The sequence below is a fragment of the Prionailurus bengalensis genome, chromosome B3 (genome assembly GCF_016509475.1).
Source record: "Prionailurus bengalensis isolate Pbe53 chromosome B3, Fcat_Pben_1.1_paternal_pri, whole genome shotgun sequence".
Classification (NCBI taxonomy): Eukaryota; Metazoa; Chordata; class Mammalia; order Carnivora; family Felidae; genus Prionailurus; species Prionailurus bengalensis.
This window is the reverse complement of record NC_057355.1, coordinates 86343439-86362108: the sequence shown is the minus strand read 5'-3', so window position 1 is coordinate 86362108 and position 18670 is coordinate 86343439. Positions and strand designations below refer to the sequence as shown.

At 40.6% G+C, this 18670-nt stretch overlaps 2 protein-coding genes across 4 annotated transcripts in view; one reads left to right on the top strand and one right to left on the bottom strand.

Annotated features, from left to right (window-relative positions):
* SLC25A21 (solute carrier family 25 member 21) overlaps positions 1–2495 on the top strand; it is a 485174-nt gene extending 482679 nt beyond the window's left edge. For all 3 annotated transcript variants that reach the window (XM_043556021.1, XM_043556020.1, XM_043556022.1), the window contains one exon: positions 239–2495. In XM_043556021.1, the coding sequence (XP_043411956.1) occupies positions 239–300 (62 nt within the window). In that variant the 3' untranslated portion in view covers positions 301–2495. The remainder of the gene's footprint in view (positions 1–238) is intronic.
* A 1193-nt stretch (positions 2496–3688) lies between these two features.
* PAX9 (paired box 9) lies at positions 3689–18367 on the bottom strand. The gene is made up of 4 exons (XM_043554548.1): positions 18167–18367; positions 16775–17675; positions 13651–13793; positions 3689–4590 (listed from the first exon to the last, which is right to left on the bottom strand). Exons 1-4 carry the CDS (start codon positions 18365–18367, stop codon positions 4336–4338), a joined length of 1500 nt encoding a protein of 499 aa, XP_043410483.1. The 3' UTR covers positions 3689–4335.
* Between the last annotated feature and the right edge of the window lie 303 nt (positions 18368–18670).

Here is an 18670-nt window from a genome sequence, read left to right as displayed (position 1 = left end):
CTGAAAGTCACAGAAACTCATGGGGAAAAAATGTATTTGGAGACTCAAGATGGTCTTGATTTTGCTGTGAGAATTTTCCACAATAGTTTTACATCAGCGTATTAGAGCCCAAAGACTGGTGAGTCTAAGCAGCCCCTGCTTGATAGGCTAATGGGACTTCACAGATCCAGAAACCCAGTGGGAAAAACGATGCTATTTTGCAGGATTTGAGATAAAAACCAGCTCTTTTCTTTTCTAGGTGGTGCAGTGATGCTGCTGGTTTATGAATACACCTATTCATGGCTTCAAGAGAACTGGTGATTACCTATGAAGTGTTGAAATAATGGATATTTGCTATACAGAACTGAGCTGATAATTGTAGAATTATAATTTACAATCTTATGTACAATTAAGGGGAAACAGTTTATTCATGAACTCTAGATTCATGAAAATCTATTTCGATACTCCAAAAATCATCTCTAGACCATTTGAGACAGTAGTTTTGGCCACATCCATAAATCTGTGAGAAGAAAGATAATATGAAGTAAGGAGGTGTGTTAATCGAGCATAGAAATCAGATATAGTTCATAAAAGCAATATAAATTTCATGACCTGTATTCCTCTCACACTGATTCACAATGAAAATTCATTGTATTCATAATTACTTTTTTCCCCAAGAGATCAAGAAATGCTTAAAGTCATAAAAAAAAAATTAAGCCAAATTTGAACAGTTCTTTTAAGGAATTCTTCCATAAATAATAACTAAAAGGCACAAGGAAAAGATTTTTAAAGTACACTAAAATGGCATTTTAAAAATATTGAATTTTATGTTAAAATTTAAATCCATTGGTTTTCTTTAGAGTAATAATCTACATCACACCTCTACTTTCCCAAAGCTACTGGCACTGTTTTTTTTAAATCATGATATGTGAAGTCTTTTAGGACAAATAGAAAACATGAAATTATGTTGAACTACTTTCCTTCACATAATTCCCTTTGAAAACAATTTTTGTTGCTGAAATAGTTTCATGTTAAATAATTTGGAACCACTCCTTGGGCCCCTTTGTGCCGTGTTTGCATCCAAATATCTTTTTTCAGAACTCTTACCTATGCCATTCTTAAAAAGACTGTTTAAAGTACATTTCCAAATTATTAAAGTGACAGCTTCTGGTATGAAGTCATCTATCTGCAGTGTTAAAATGTGTATTATGAAGGGAAAAATGTTTCAAAATAGAAGTACGTTCTTGGCATTTCCAAAGATTCCTGTACTAACATGCACTCCAAAAAAATATCTCCTTGGCACCGACAGAACCAAACTGGATTTTTTAGTTGCCTCCTGAAATGATGCTACCTCAGTAGCTGACGTCAACAAAAATATCTGCACGTTCTAGACGATACCTATTCTTAACTACTACTAAAGATTATTTCTACCATGAGGCTAGGTCACTGAAGCATTTTGAAAATAAAAAATAAAAGATAACATGGTAATTATTACTTTTTATTAATTTAGAGCATTTGAAGTATAAAAATAAAGGCTTTTTGACATACTGTATATACATACACAGCCTTCGGTTGTACATCCTTTCCAACGTGTTTTTTAATTTATATTTCAGCCCAATATTCAATAAGAGGGTCATTAAAAGTAGAAAGAAAAAAAAACAAGATGCGTGTGTCGTACAACTGCATCCTATCCTTTGCAGGTAATGCTATTGCGGCCCGTGAAGGAGAGTACTGCCTGCATGGAGGCCATGAAATTGAACCTTTAACCTCTCCCTGTGAATGGGATGGGAAAGGACCTCTGAAGAGTGCATTTGCCAGTTTAAAAACAACACTTTTACCCCCTAAGAAACAAAGGAAATATGTCAACATTAGCCAATAATAACGTCTAAAAATTAAACAATCCCCATCCCATTCTCCTTATTTTTAAAAGTAGCTTTAAATCATAATTTGCTTTGAGTAGCAAGTTGTATTCTAGCTTTCTGTTGTCTTTAAGTTACTCGTGAATTCACTGTTGCTAAGAAAAGACCTGAGGGGAAGGAGAGAAGGAAAAAAAAATCTTGGTATCATTAATATTAGATTTTTTAAAAATACAAGAACCAGAAAAAATTATAAATAGAATAACAAGAGATTTCTTAATTTAGATAAATATTTCATTGTGTTTCATACAATTGAGTTTTTTAAAGACTCTTAATAGCCACCTAAAAATATCTGATAAAGGATAATTCTGTACCTTATGTCAGTTTTTCTGGATGGCAGGAGAGTCCCTGTACAGTATGGTTTTAAAGTCTTCACCAAAATATTGGACTGGTATCTTTGTTCCATTCGGTTTATAGTCTATTTTCTTACCAGACTGGGAACTCCAGATGTCAATAGGAGTTTTACAAGATCAAAGGAAGACTATGGCCCTGAGAGTTCATCTGCTCCTTCTGCTTATTCTTCTCCTGAAGTTATAATCCTCTGTTTGTAGCACTGAATTTCGGTTGCTTTAGAAATAAATGCAGTTCAAAGCCCTCTAAGATATCTGTAGTTGGAAAAAAAGCAGTTCTTTGAATGTAACTTGTGTGTCAGAAATCTGCTTACTGTTTATATGCTAGTGATCTGAAAACCTAGTTCCTCTAGCCATCTGAGTTTTTTAAATGAAGCCACGAAACCGATGTGACGGAACTGGGTTGCCATGTGGACTGTGCACAGCACAGAGAGGAAGAAGCCAAGATCACCTAACCGAATGCATCTTTAACATCCATTATCTAGTGATGTGCCCTTTTAGTTATTGCACAGAATGCCAAAAAAAAAAACCCATAATATATTAATTTTCCAATAGATGAATAGTACCAATGTTTTTAAAACGTAGTTTCAAGCCTATATCCCAAGCAGGAAGAACTTTCTAAACAGAAAAGAAAAAATGTAGAATTATACCCAAGAAAAGCAATTGTTTTAAAACACGACACCTCACACACACACACACACACTCACACACACACACCCCACAGCTCTACTATTAACATTAAAGTGAAAACAGAATTGGTCTAGAAAGACTTACTGGCTAAACTAGGTCCTTTAACTGCAGAAATGAATAAAGGGAATTTTAAAAAATTAAATAGCATTTGTATTTCTAATACCACCACCAGTTTACCTACATGTGAAACATGCTTCTGTACAACAATGTAAACTTCACAGCAAGCCATTTTTACATTCACTAGAGCAGAATTTTCCACTTTCTTTAAATTACAACATAATTTTGGGCTGAGATTGCTGAACACACAGGTAAGCCAACAATAACAGTACAATTTAGTTTCACAGTGGTTTTCTTAACATAAAGTTCATTTTAAGTGTCTTTGCAAAGCATTTCACATTAAACTTAAGTTTCTAAGTGACTTCCTTTAAAGCCTTCTTATTCAGATATTTTCCACCCTCATGTCTTTATATGCTTGGCATGTGTGTTGTTTGATTAGGATACAAAATGGGAGACTGGCTTGTTTAATCTGTTTTTGAGTCCTCTGCTGTAGAAAGAAAATGTCCTTCATAAGATGTTGAAGCCTTCACTGCACACACAAAATTTGGGGCAAGTCCAGGTCCAGGAGCCCACCACCAAACAGAGACAAAGACGTTGCCAGAAAGTCACCTTTACAAAAAGAGAGAAAAAAAATAGATAGGGGTGGGAGGGAGGGGGGTATCCCATGGAATGAAAACACAAATGCACCATCCAGAGTCCATATTTACAAACTAATAGAAAATATAAACATCACTGTATTTGGAACCGAGTAAAAACATCAGGAGGAGCTAAATTCAGATACGGCTTGTTATACATATTTTCCAACAAAATAGGTTATCTCTTAAAAATAAACAAAGCATCACTCAAGTCAATTATCGATTAGTTTCCTAATGATGAATTTAAACTTACTTGGTCACCTTATTTGATTAGAGGGTGCAGCGTAACTTTTTTCTGTATGTGTTTTCCTTTATTGATTTTGCAAAAATCTCAACAATTGCACGTTTCAAAAGTTCAGGTTGATTTAGAATAAATATACACATGTGGTTTTACCAAAGACTAGTTTTAAAAGTTCCTTAAGCCCTTTGAGGGGTGCAGGTTTCTTTGCTACGTTAAAACAGTGTGTGGGCAACACAAATGTCTCATTCAATCCTTAAGATTGCTTTTGTTTTCAAATCCTAAAGTCATGTCAGGTTTTCTGCAAGAGAGAAGTTATGGCAAGAAATATTTAAGTGTCATCGGCACAAAGGATGTGAGTCCTTAAAGCCAGCTTTGGGGGCGGGAGGGGTGGGATCCGAGACCAGGGGAAAGGGGGAGGGTGTGCTGAGGGGAGACCCGGGTGAAGCTGCCACTGACAGAATTTCCCATCAGAGTGCAGAAGCCGTGACAGAGTGACTACCTTCTCTGGCTGCCTGCATTCCCTTGAACGCCAGCGATGCGGGAATGTCACAGTTGTGGGGGGAAAGTGGGGTGCCGCTGGCATGTTGCCACCCATGTCCAGCCACATAACCGGAAGGAGCGGCGCTGTAGGTCATGTAAGGCGACACTTGGGCCGGGGTCGGATAAGGAGCCATGCTGGACGCTGACACAAAACTGCTTACAGCTGGTAGGCCATTTGGTGCCTAAGAGTAGGAAGAGAGAAGAGGTGAAAATAATTACATTGTAGTAGTTGACATTTCACGGGTTTGCAGAAAGAGGCAGAATGTAAGTTCCTCGAGTAGAAGCAATATTCGGACTCTAATTTCTGATTTTTTTAGATCTGATCTTTATATTCTAAATGCATTCACAGTCTTGCTGCTTAAACATAAGGCCCAAAAAACAAGATATCATTCTTTCCACAAAGGCTTTGAGGAGGCTACAACAAGAAAATTCATAGTACTTGCTTTGCTATTTGGAATTATAGGAAGGAAATACAGGGTGAGGAAAGAATTAATGGTGATTAAACACTCTCAGAAGCTGTTCAGCTATCCGGATGCCTTTGTCAACCTTCCCCGTACTTGGGTTTTGTTTGGCTCTTTTGTTGAAGCATTTGTGAAGGGCCTGGTTGGCGTAGCTTTCATTTCCAGTAAAGAAGGGCACGGAGTGTAGGCTGTCACTCCAGACTCTCAAAATGAGCACAACCTTTGTTAAATAAAACATGGGCCGTATTTTAAAAGGTCATGTTGAAAATGCCTGTTGGACAAAGGACATGCAAAATCAGGCAGTTGTCTTATAAGAGTTCTTAAATGAAGATTGGGGATATTTTTTTCCAGAGCTATTTTATCAACAAGAAAACTGTCTATTGGAATATAAAAGAACTGCATATGTGTGGTTTTGAAATTGGAATATTGGTTTGCAAAGTTTTGGGGTCCTGTGATATGAGTTTTTAAAAGCCACATTGATAAATCTCTTGAAAGGAATTTAAATGTAAAATCCTAGTTTGCAAACAAAATGCAGCAGCCCAGGCAAGGAGCTCTGTCTAGAAACCAGTGTTCTCTTGGCATCCAATAAGTTACTGTTGGTATTGTTACTATTAACAACAATAAAAACACCCCAATTTCCTATCCTGATTCTGGCATGACCACTTGGTGTCTCAAGTAACTTCTTTTTTTTCCCCCTCAATTTCTACATTATTTATAAATAAAGAGTAAACTTGTTTCCTGGCAGAGATGTGAATGAATTCATACATCAATATATTTCCTAATGAGAGTAAATGTATAATATAATTACTAGTAGTAAAACCGATTCAATCCTTAGAGGTAAGAAAAGAGCAGACTTGTGTTAGATACTTTTTCTAATTCAATTACAACATAGAAATTGTTTCCTAATTCATTTGATTGTTATTTTCACTTCCACATCTATGACAATGCAATGGTGGGTTCTCAAAAATGATTTTCTCCATTTAGAGTAATACATGGAATAGAATAAACACATGGGTATGATTTAACACTGCTCATGGATTTCTGACAAGAATAAAAGTAGAGGGGTTAACCTTGTGTACTTGGTCTGTTAGAACACACAGATCCTGTTCTGTTTGTCAAAGTGCCTGTTCTTTGAAAAATGAGGAAGGGGGAAGGAAACTAAGGTTTCTTGAATATGCCCTATGTCCCAGGCACCAAGAAATATCCAACATCGTTTATGGAATAATGAAGATTGGTGAATTGTAACTCATTATAAACTACTGGGTTTATAATAATGGCAAGATAATATATAATGATTACAACACAATATTACTTTCATTTAATTTGATTTCAATTGAAATTAAAATGTATTTCAAGGGTCCTATAGGATGGTGCTCTATTTTTAACAAAGAAATCATTGCACATCACTTTAAAATATAAATGAAATCCTTATCCTCTTTTTATACACAAGAATGTAGATTAAGGAATTTAGCCATTTACCCTGGGCCAATTGGCAAATCAATGGTCATGTGTTAAAAGAAGTTATCACCCCTGCCTGACACAGGATCCTCTGTAGCAAATCTTTTCCTGCTTTGCCAGGACATTTAAAGAACAAACACAATTTAATCTCAAACTAGAGCATCTTTTGATATAACATCTTGTAAAAGATTTTTTCTTCTTCCAGAACCCTATTTTCATTGTTAGACCCTCATTGTTTCTTAGCTTCTGAAAAAAACAAAACAAAACAAAACAAATTTCCCCCTTTCTGAGGATGGCTTATCAGAGAATGGTTCAAAGGAGACACACTCTAAGGCTCTCAGCAGATGAGTATGAAGATAGCTATCAAATTGTAGAAGAAATCTAGCATTGCATAGAGATTACAGTTCCAATCATGTTCATGTAGGATTTTCCCAATAACCCATGAGCAATTGGTTTTGAAAGGAATCATTCTGATCCAGTTATAGAAAGGTATTTGCATTTGTATTAGCCTCTTCCATTCTAGATTAATTTTTTATCCTGTTTACCATGTCAAGATCATAAGGTTAAAATTACTTCTAAAACAGTGAAAACCTTTGCTCAACATTTTACAAGTACATAAGGCTAAACTACTTAATGTTATACATGACAGAAACAGTGCTCTAGTTAGCCAAAAAATGTGTTGATAAATTTTATTTTTCATGACAGCTGAATTTTTCCTACCCATTCTTTTTTCTTTGCATTTTTTCTATCATCCAGAATTATAGTTATCTCTGAAACACTTGCTTCACCATCTTCCCTTTACATCCTTGCCCTTAGAGCCATTGCTCTGTGATGTGCCCCCTTTATTTCGGGGCTCTTCAGCTGTTCTCTTGCAATGTCTACCATCCCCTTAGGTAGACCCATTTCTTTTTTCCCAGAAACATCCCTCCTGAGAAATCAGGCTGGAGTGGACTCTCATCTCAGATAATGCTCCTGGGATTTAGGGGAGGAAGAACACTGGATTTAGGCCTTTGCTACCTTCAGGTGCCTTACTTATTCTGTGACTACATTTGTTTGTTGGGCATAAAGTAAACACTACTAATTTGTTCCATATTTGTCCAATTTCTCATACTTAATAACACAAATTTGGTGACTTAAGTATTTCAAAGTTTTCTAAAATCCACAACATATTTAGTATCATTTTAGTGATGCAGTCCCTCTGTACTGCAGAAAGGATGAATAAGAAGGGAAGCTCAGGGAGGTTTGATCTCCTCGTCTTGTTAGAAAAAAGGCAAGAGGAGGCTAAAGTGAGAAAGTAGGTGATGGGCACTGAGGAGGGCACTTGTTGGGATGAGCACTGGGTGCTGCATGGAAACCAAGTTGTCAATAAATTATATTTAAAAAAAATTTTTTTAAGTATTTGCTTAAGAGAAAAGAAGAAAAAAACAGAAATCTTTAAACAGTATAAAAATAGCTCTTTGCTTTCCCTCAGGTTAAATTATGACCCAGATTTGGGGTGAAAAAGTTTTGTCTCAACTTTCCTTCTCACTGGTAAAGTTCAGATTTAGAAATTTAGAAAAAGCAGCATAAACAAGATGAGATGACAAACACACTTTAAAATGTGCCTGCCACCTTCACTATTCCTTCTAGTGACTCAATAAACATCAATTTTCTCATATTAATTCTGAAATATGATGTTGGCGAAAGATATAAATCTCTACTGAGTAAAGTAATTGTTATTTATGAAGCAATCACTGAATGAGTAAAATTTTCCACCACAAAGGAAAACAACTACAGGTAGCATTGATGTTTGTTTATTCTTTCCAGTAAAAGAGTACATGACTTAAACTTCCCAAATCTGTTTAATGTTTTCAGTGAAGGGCATGTAATTAATCTGAAAAGCTAGTTAGGCTGAGTAGAGACTACCAAATGTACACCATAAATATAGTGGGAGCAAACATGCTAAATTACTCTATTTAATTGGATTGTAAATATGATTTATAAATCAACCAACATATGGAATCCCCAGAGAAGAGTAAACAAATTTTCCAAATGAAACCCCAGCAATGGGCATGTAATGGAAATCCCATTTTTGAAAATGACTTTACCTAAGATTCCATAAATAAGACCTCAATCCATCAACTGCTTTTTTATGTGGATCTTCCATAAAAGCCATGAGAATCCTGTCCTCTAAAGAACTATACAAGGATCTCCCTGAAGCAAATGATCTTCCACCTAATTTTGACAATGAGATTTACTAATACAAAGTAAAATAGACCAAACAGCATACCCTAGAAAAAGTTGAATGTTTGTTGAATGTTATTAGGAAAAAAAAAAAACACACACACAGATTCTATCTCACTGGTATTAAAGAAAATAGTCTAGGGAGAAAAAAAAAAAACATAAAATACAATGTCTAGTTAAGATTTGAATGAAAAAAATGAGTTTTCATTTTACTTGTTCTAAAATTTTAGAAACATAGATTTGCCATTTTTTAAAAACATGCTTTTAAATTAGTATATTGAGAAGCGATATTGGCAGAGAGCTAGACTATAAATAGTTTGAGAACAGGGCTTGCCTCAATCATCTCATATCCTCATAAAATGGGCCATATCATAGGTGTTTCATAACCATTTGTATACCTTAGTGCAGCCTTTTGATACTCTTGCTTTAAAAAAAAAAAGTCACTTTTGATCACAGAACAAGCATTATACATTAAGTAAGCAAAATGAATAAAGCTGTTGAAAAAAGTAAATAAAAGTTCTCATCTAGCCATTTCATTATTTGATTTATGGTTGTTCCATTTATCCACACACCACCACCCCCACCCCCGAAAATGGAAATGCATTAAGATCCAAATGCTTTTGACCATGGCAGGAGGAGGGAGTGGGGGGAGGGGGGGGGAGACTGGTATGACAACTGTCTGGCAATTAGAAGTGATAGACAGTAGTCTTCACATTCTGAGAATTGTCTACTCAACATTTTCTCCCTTGAAGAAAATGCAAACAGCAGCGCCCAATCCTCTACCCACAATCTTTCATCCACTCATCAGTTCTACCTGGTCCTCCCCTTATTATAAAATGAGTTTACTTTGGCTTTATAGTAAAGTAGATTTAGCCACAAATAGAGATGTGCTTCACCTAGAATTTCAGCCTCCATAACATAAGCAAGAAAAAGTTTCAGATCTGAAAATAAACAAGATTTTCTTGCTCTTCGTGGTGCAATCTTTGTTTGACTGTTGTTCTACCGTTCTTAATTCATTATGCAATGACCTAGTAAAACAAATCTGATAAAATGAAATGATGGTTGTAAATATGGTTTCAACATTCATCCAAAAAGATCTTAATTATGCTTAGTTATCACACTGCAGATCTAAATGTCTCTAGGTAACGGAAAGCTGCTATTTAAAATTTTTCCCTAAATTTTATATTTCCAAAATACTAAAATTAAGGTAGACATGAAAAAAATTTAAGTTATTTTTTTTTGTATTTTATATGACACATTTTACTGCTACATCATTAATCTTGTTTTAAGACACTAATAGTTAAAAGCTACCCAGGTTGAGGAATGTTTTCCATAATAGACAACATCATGAATTTCAAACACTTTCTACTGGCATTTGCCTACATTTTGATTCTCTGCAAAATTATAAATTACTTAACATAAAATTAACTTTATTTCATATGTTGAAAAATCCAGTGCAACTTCATTTATATTTTCATGAGAACAGTATGTCTACAAGGACAACCGGTGTTTAAAATAATGTACTAGAAAGTTATATTCAGGATTCTGAAATACTATATTTCTAATACAATATACACATTAATGCTTCGTAAGAATTTCAGATTAATTTATGTCTCCAAATCCAACCATTTTCACAGCTTGTTTAACTCTTAACTTTTTAAGTTCAAGTATGTAAGGATTTTTCCTCATTCCTGACATCTTGATTTGTAGCTAACGTTATATTAATCTTGCTGTCTGAGTTAACCTACACTAACCAAAACTGAAGAATACGCAAAGCTTATAAATCTAACATTCAGATTACTTCAGTTAGAGTACCAGATATACAACATATTTTTTTCTGAGAAAGTATGCCCAATTGTAGAAAATTTTTCAAGAACTATACAACTATTTATAAACTGTTTAAATAAAATGCATTAATTCACTAAGTACCATATAAAAGTACCATAGAAATATTCCAAAGCCCCCCCTCCCCTTTTTTTGCCATGCAACTGCATTCAGTAAAGGTTTTCTGTTTTAACAGAAGAGAACCAGCCATTAGGAACCAGAGAACATTGTTGCCATTCAGAATTAGAGATTAAAGATTTCTAGCCCAATATTAAATGCAGGTGAAAAAAGCCAAAACAAATAAATATTTTTTTCTTCTATCCTCAAGGGTAGACAATAAGGACTTCTAAATGGTAATATAAAGTATTGACTTCATCTTAATGAGTAAGACAAGTTTGAGTACTCTAAATTAGTGGTTTAAAAACAAAAGATAGGTGTGTATATAGCTGAAATGTGCATAAGGTTCTAATTACTAGCGATCAGGCATCCTTTTTTGTAGTTTAAGCTGGAAATAGAAACTCTAGATTACGGTAATCACTAGTACCTACAATCAGTTGTCAATTCAGTCCCTTTAGTAATTTTACAGGTGTCTTCTGGGAAAAGACTATGCTCTAAATCCTATGATTCTGAATTCTCAATTTCCTCCTTTATGTACTAAAATGAAACTTGAATCATATAATATTGCACTATTTAATAAAAATTATAAGTGCCCTGAAAGTATTATGTGCATAATTTTTGAGAATTTTTTGCCAAAAACTTTCAAATTTTGTTCATTACACAAATAGAAAAATGTTACCTGAGTTTACATTTTGGTTTTTAAAATATACTTATGCTGATAACATTTTGAAAAATAACTTAAAAATAAAGCTGCTCTTTGAATATTGGCGAGGGAAATGCATACACACACACACACACACACACACACACACAACACACCTTACCATTGCTTTTTTGTTTACGAGCAAGTATTAGTAAAGAATTTTACCCTCCAGGAAATCAATGTCCAAGTTCCAAAACCGTTCACAAAATGACACAGCCTAAATTTCTCTACCTACTTAGCACACCTTCATCATTAAGCACTATTTTGATCATTATAATAACCACTGCTTTAATTGTACTTAGAAACTTCTGAAGTTTTGAAATTTTACATCAACTGAATTATATTACCACATGATAATACAGAAGATTAGCATTCTGCAATTAAGAAGTTTCCAAATTTAAGTTTGATATAAATGTCTTTTTCTTCTGGAAAAAAATTGAACTTGTTCTCTTAGGTACTTCGAACAATGCTTAGCCACTTATGTCTTTAATTTACTTGCTTTTATAAATATCATAATTCAGTAATAATCAACGTATAAAATGTAATCAACTTTCATGTTCAGAATATACAGATTTTTTGAATCAGTTCTATTTTTATTTTAAAGTGGTCTGTTTGAAGTATGTGTGTAAATTAACCATTTCTAAATGAGTATAAACATTAGATCTATATAATTCAAGGGAGGAAAAAATGAAATAATCAAAGATTTTTGAATTAAGACATTGCTTTATATGTAAACTGGGTTTATCAACTATATGTGAGAATTAAAAACTATTTTTCAACTCTATACTTCGCGATGTTATTCCAACAAATGATGACCTAATAAAAACTACTGAGCACCTATTAAACGCGAGCTACTATGCTGGATGCTTTAAATACACTCCTTCTATTGTTTGTAACAACACGCCTTGACACTTTTTGACTATGAACTCTCCAAACAAAGTATATGCTCACACACCCCCACCCCTCAAAATCGCTTGTTTTTGGAAGACCATCTCTAAACCGCCATGTATAACCACTGGTAACTTTTAATGGCGGTTTACTGTGCGCCTTACGACTGCATTATCTCATTGAATCTTCTCAACATCTCTTGAGGTTGGGACTATTATTTCCCCGTTTTACAGATGAGAAAATGGAGGCGCTAAAATTACTTGCTTAAGTGGCAGTGGTGCCAGAAGATCGGAGCTCCTAACTGCTGTACCTACTGCATCTTCTTTATGATAAGGAGCTTTTTAAAAAGAGAACGACAAACTTTCGTATAATTTCTCCATGACATTCTTTACAGTAGAAACAGATACGGGAAAGGGACTCTTTCTTTGCTATTTTCGAGGATCTTTGTCACGGGAGAACTAATACGTATATGAGTCTCTTTTAACAAAACAGGGAGAGAAAAGGAAGTGGAAATGGCGTTTGAGAAAATGAGAATTAGGATTTTTTTTTCTTCCCAAGTGAATAAAAGCAACAAGTTACATATCACATAAAACGCTGCTTTTTGACAGCTAAAACATTAGGAGTTTTAGAACTTCAAAATAATAAAACGAAAACTGGGTATTTGGGGGCTTCGGAACTGGAGTTTGGCGTTAAGAACCTTGCAAATCTACCCAGACCCGCTCAATGAAACCTTAAGCTGCTTTAAGGTCCGTGTTTGTTTGTTTGTTTGTTTGCTTGCTTGCTTTTCGGGGCTTTGAACTCCTGACTCCAACTTGGTGATGAGTTTAGACTCAAACCTCTAGGGCGTCAGTGGTGGTGGTTTCTTAATTTTTTCCGGGTGGGGGAGGGGGGCGGGAGAACACGAGTGTTTCAATTTTTCTTTTTGCAGAGTCGGGGGAGGGACAGAGGGAAAGAAAAATTAAACGGTCCACAGCCAGTCCGTATAATTTGAGGTTTTCTCACAAACCTCCCTTGGGAGATTACAACGTGACCCTTAATCTGGAAATGGTAACTTTATTAGGTTTATCTGGTTGCCCTCTCCAAACGATCACAGGACAGGCTACGCCGGCGTGTTTGCAGGGAGCCGCCGTACGAGACACGCGCGAGCGTGGGGACCCCGCAGCCCACCAGCCCGCAGGCCCCGACCCCCGGCGTGCGCTTCGCGGGCGTTGCAGGCAGCCCGCGCCGGCGCCGCTCAGAGAACCCAGGCCGCTCTCCCAGCCCCTCGGAAGCGCCTTCCTTGGGTCACTATTCCCAGTGCGAGCAGCAGATTGGGCTTCGGGGGCCGCGCCTGCAGAGGCCAAACAGGCCTGGAGGCGCTTCCACCGCCCCAGGCCCTCGGGCCCGCGGCGGGGGGTCGTGGCTCAACTCCGCCCTGCAAGGTCCCGGCCTCCGTCCCGACTCACCCAACCGTGACCGCCGGTCGGCCCGGGCTTGCCCTCGGTCGAGGCCCAGAAAGAACTGGGTCCTGCGTCGCCCAAACCCCCGCGGCCACCGCGGCCCACCCGGCGGGGCCCTCGCCTTCTCACCTGACCGTACTTGGCTTCCTGCTCCAGAGCTCCCTTCTCCAGCCCGTTCACCGCGTGGGGGGCGGCGGCGGCGAAGTTGTTACGGCCCAGGCTGCTCCACTCCTCCACCTTGGGGCTGTGGTAGGGGGAGCTGTCGCTCACTCCTGGGGAGGACGAGAAGGCGTCAAGCTGGGGCTCCAACCCGCGCACCCCGGCCTGAGACGCGGCCTGAAACAGCGACCCGCGAGCTCCGGGGCTCCGACCCCTGCCCTCGGCCTCCCGGGGGCGCTGGTCCCAGGCGCGGCCTCGCCCGCTTTCAGCCCAGGGCCCCGCGACGCTGACTCGCTCAGAGTAGGCCTCTCCGAGCTCTTTCACCGAGGCCTGCGGGAAGGTTTCTTTTTCTCCCTTTTTCAAAAGCCTTTGATTTTCTCCTCCCCCCGCCCTGTTCCCTCCCCCGAGGAATCGAATGGAAAGAACCTGGGAGTTTTCCCAAATTAGGGAAAGAACACGTGAAGCTGTTCATCCCAATCGTAACCCAGGGTTGACTCGGGATTGACGAACACTGGGACTGGCGCAGACTGAAAAGGGAGAGAGGAGCGTCCTTGGCCTAACCGTCCTTGGCCTGTGCTCCTGCTCAGAGACATCTAGGAAAATGCTCACTGTGCTGTGGGGATCTAGTACTTAGGTGGATAGATGAGACAAAAGACCTGCAAAGTCCTTTGCAAGCAAATAACTACGTGATGGCCACAATGCACATGCAAAATATGAGTGCATAGTTTCTGTCTTGTGTGTGCCTAACTTGTGTGTGACTACCCTTGATGCTCTATGTCTACACGTTAAATATGTGAGGTTATGTGCATACGACTCAGAAAATAAATATTACAATTACCCCTGTAAATGCCACCAGTGACAGTGGTAAGGTTATAGAGAGAGGGTGGGTTTTTTTTTTTTTAATGAAATAAAAAGTTAAGAAAATGAAGGTAGAATTAAGTATTTTGAAAGGAGTAAAACCATCAGTTATCCTTTATGTTCTTAATAGAAAAACAAAGAAAATTATACACTGTAAAATGATTACCACAATACCTAAAGGTGTGCCTATTAAACCACTGCCATCTTTGAATGGCCAACTGCAGTTTTAAAGAAGAGATATTTGAAGACTATGAGCAATGTGTTTTTGTCTTTGGGACCTATGGGTGGAGGACTGAAGTTTGATAAAGCTGCTACAACTTGATTTTAAATACTTCCATCTGACACAGTGCTTTGAAGGGCAATCATTTTGTAGAAGTGATCACTTATAGAAATAATCATCTTATGTTCATGGATTTGTCAGAAAACATGTTTAAAGCTGGCATCCAGAATCAACATCTAGAACGAACAGTTGCTCCTCTCCATATACTCCATTACTTTTCCAACTGATATTTGGTCTGATTGTAGGATCCCTGGGGAAGAACAGTTGTCTTTTCAAATCTGTCAGTCTTTTTTTTTTTTTTTTAACTATTCCTCCTCCTTTCCAAAGGATTAGATTGTGTTCCAATTTGCACCAGGAAACCATGTTTTGGTGCAGAACTGCCAGTCTCTCTTTGCCTTCCCAGACAAAAGGCAATCGGTGGGCACAAGCCTGAAGTTATCTTAAGAAATTGAGATCCCCCTGTGAGCCCCCATTTCTGCTGATCTCACACTTTCCCATGAACAGGAGCTTCCTTTAAATGTCACTGAGGTCAGTTTATCCTATAAATCAAGGGCAAACTCTCTCCAACTAAAGTTCCAACCAGCCCCGAATAAGACAAAACTGAGCTCCTTAGAAGGATCTTGTAAATTGACAGTCAGAAAACAAGAATATGAGAAATCAGGCTCTGCTTTAATTACTTAAAAAGATAATTGTGCCAATGTGGTGACAACAGAGAAAGACAGGAAATAATTAAAGGAACTATCCCCCCCCCATCCTATTTAATTTTTCTTCTGTGCTTTTTAAACTTTTGGCCAACAAATTTAAAAGGTAGGCTCTTATGTCTGTATTATTTTAATTCTGCATCTAGGACATTTTGACTTTTTACCCCTACCAAGAAAGAAGCTAATGCTGGTTTTTCTTGTTGTTGTTGTATTGTTTTGTTTAACTATGAAGTAAAAGAAAACAAACTCTGGTCTGCAGAAGCCGACTGAGCTGGGGGGGGGGGGGTTGCTCGGGGAATCCTTCTTACCAACCAGAAAAGACACTGGGGACACCACAAGGTCAAGGGTGAGAAAGGAAGAGAACAGCGGGGTGGCACCGCTGAAAACGTGCAAGTACTAGATATCCACTGGCATTTCCCGGGACCAGGAGACACTAAAGAGAAGCCGCAGGCGTGGGGAAAGGGGGAAAGAAGAGAGGACAAGATGGAATCACCACGCATTTTGTCTCCATCACAGCGGTGGTTGGTGCTACTTCCTAAGATACAAGTAGTAAAGTCTGTTAAGGTAAAGGCCAGGGTGGGGGGCGCTTGGAAAAAAAGGGAGAGAGAAATAAAGCAGAAAATTAGTCCCAGAATGAGCAATGCAGTAACATGCAAGTTACTAGTAGTAACTTCGGGACCTCAGTTTCCGAGGAAAATGAAGTGAAGCATAAGAATGAAACCAATTAGGTGACATTTGAACTTCCTGCCTGAGCAAATTTGGCCTGATTGCCAGAATCCAAGAATACTGCAATTTCCACAGGGTGCCCAACTCCTCGCGGCCGCATCTGATTCCCAAACAAGCTGCCCGCAGCGGTGTCTGCAACCGGCAGCCCCACGCCCGCTCAGTCCTCCCGGGCTGAGCCCCCAGTCCAACCCGGGCCACGCTCTCCAAGTGAGCGAGCGGGTCTGAGGCAGCAGCGGCGAGAGAGGCGGGGGAGGGTGGAAAATGCGAACCATGTGTTGGGGATGGGGGGATGTTATGGGTCTGGTCGTTTGAGATGAGGCAGGAGACTGTGTGTGGCAAGGAAACGGAGGGCATGAATTTCAAGTTAATGAGATCAGGACACCCCCCTGGGAGGACTCCATAGTTTCGAAAGGAAAAAGCCTCAGGTGGTGGGATAGATGCGGGCTCGGAGGCCGCAGATACCGAGACACCAGCGAGGGTGTAGAGGAAGACTCTGCAACGTCCACACATCCGGCCCGTGAGCCCTTACCTTGGTCGGTGATGGAGCGAATGCCCAGGATATCGGTGACGGAATGGGAGGAGGGCCAGGTACGGGGCATGGCCACCGAGCCGGGGATGGCTGGCACCCCGGGCGGCGTGGGCACCTTAGCTGCGGCCGCCGTGATGGGGCTGGGGTACGAGTAGATGTGGTTATAGGGCAGAGCCGGCTGCGGCGCCGGCTGGTGCTGCTTGTAGGAGTCGTAATGACCCTGTTGAGCCAAGTTGCCGATCTTGTTGCGCAGGATGCGGCTGATGGAGCTCACCGAGGGCACGTTGTACTTGTCGCACACGCCGTCCGCCAGCAGGCGGTCCCGGATTTCCCAGGCAAAGATGCCAGGGTCCCTTTGCTTGTAGGTCCGGATGTGTTTCACCACGGTGGGGGTGGTAACTCGGGGTTTGCTGCCCCCAATGGCTCCTGGCAAGATCGAGCCTGTCTCGTTGTAGCGCGCCAGAATCTTGCTGACGCAGCCGTGCGAGACCCGTAGCTGGCGGCTGATGTCACACGGTCTGATGCCCAGTTGGGCCAGTTCCACGATACGAAGCCGGATGGCGTTGGGCAGCGGCCTCCCGTTCACGAATACTCCTCCCAGCTGGTTCACCTCCCCAAAGGCTGGCTCTGCAAAACGAACACACGGCGCGCGGGGACACGCACCGGGAGTTTGGGACAGCCGTTTACCACTCGGCCTCCGCCCGCATAAGAAGGCAGGGCGGATGCACCCACCCCGGACTAGGGACCTGGGCTTTTCCCAAACCCTATTGTCCCCGAGTCTCGCCCAGTGGCCCCAAACCACTAAGGTCGAGTGGGACCCCCCCCCCATTCCGGTGGTGCCTGCGGCCACTACAAGCAAACAAAGTGGTGGGACACAGGGCCGCTCCAAGTGTTCAAAAGTCTCCGAAGCGGGCAAGGAGATCGGTCTTGACGCCTGCAACAGGCTCCTTCTCGCCTTCTCGGCGCTAAAGTCTTTGGGCCGCTACCCCTTGAGCCCCAGCGCCCCGCCTGGAGACCCGCGCGATTAGACAAGGTCTAGAAGAAACTACAGTTTGTTTGGTTTTTTTTCCCCTCACGTTCTGAGTGTGTGAGTCTACGTGAAACAAAACTTGGTCCTCCACTAAGACTGCGGAGCTTGCTGATGCCACCAATCCCTTCTTTTAAAATCAGAAAATGGCATCAACAGCAACCCAGTAGCCAGCGTTCAGACTGAACTGCTGTGCGCCCTGACCCTTAGCGTGTTCCTAACAACTTGTAGAAACACGAGCAAAGTCAATAAGAAGAGTGTGAGCGCTCAGTGGTGCGCGCCCTCGCTCTTCCTCCCTCCCTCCCTCACCCTGTGGTTCCCTCCCTCCCTTCCCGGCTCTGACAGCGTCCCCCGCCGCCACTCACCCATTGCTCCGAGCAGTACACCAACGGGGCCCCAGTTCCGCACTCCCAAAAAGTAACTTTTCGCACAGCCTCAGTGGCCCGGCTCGTCGCTGCCCCGGGCCGCCGGTGCCTCCGCTTCTTCCCGGGAGGAGGCGGCGAGAGTGCAAAAGGAAGGAGTAAAAGGAAGTCTGTGCCCCGATGAAAGAGGCTAGAGTTCTGCATTTCAATCTAAGCAGCAACGTGGGCTGGCCTGAGCTGGGCCGGGCGGCTCCGTCAATCACTCACCAGGGACACGCCCTCAAAGAGGAGGGTCCGAGGGCAAGCTGCGTGGTGATTGGTGCGGCCAGCTGAGCGACAGTGCAGTCCGGGAAAGTCCTTCCGCTGTCTCTTTCAAGCTTGCTCTGCACCTGGGTGACTAAATACAATGAAAATGGGAGTTTGACACCTTCCCAGGAGCAGCGCAAACAGACAACACAATCGGGCTGATAAAAATGCTGAATAAGCAAATGAAAGCGTTTGGTCTGA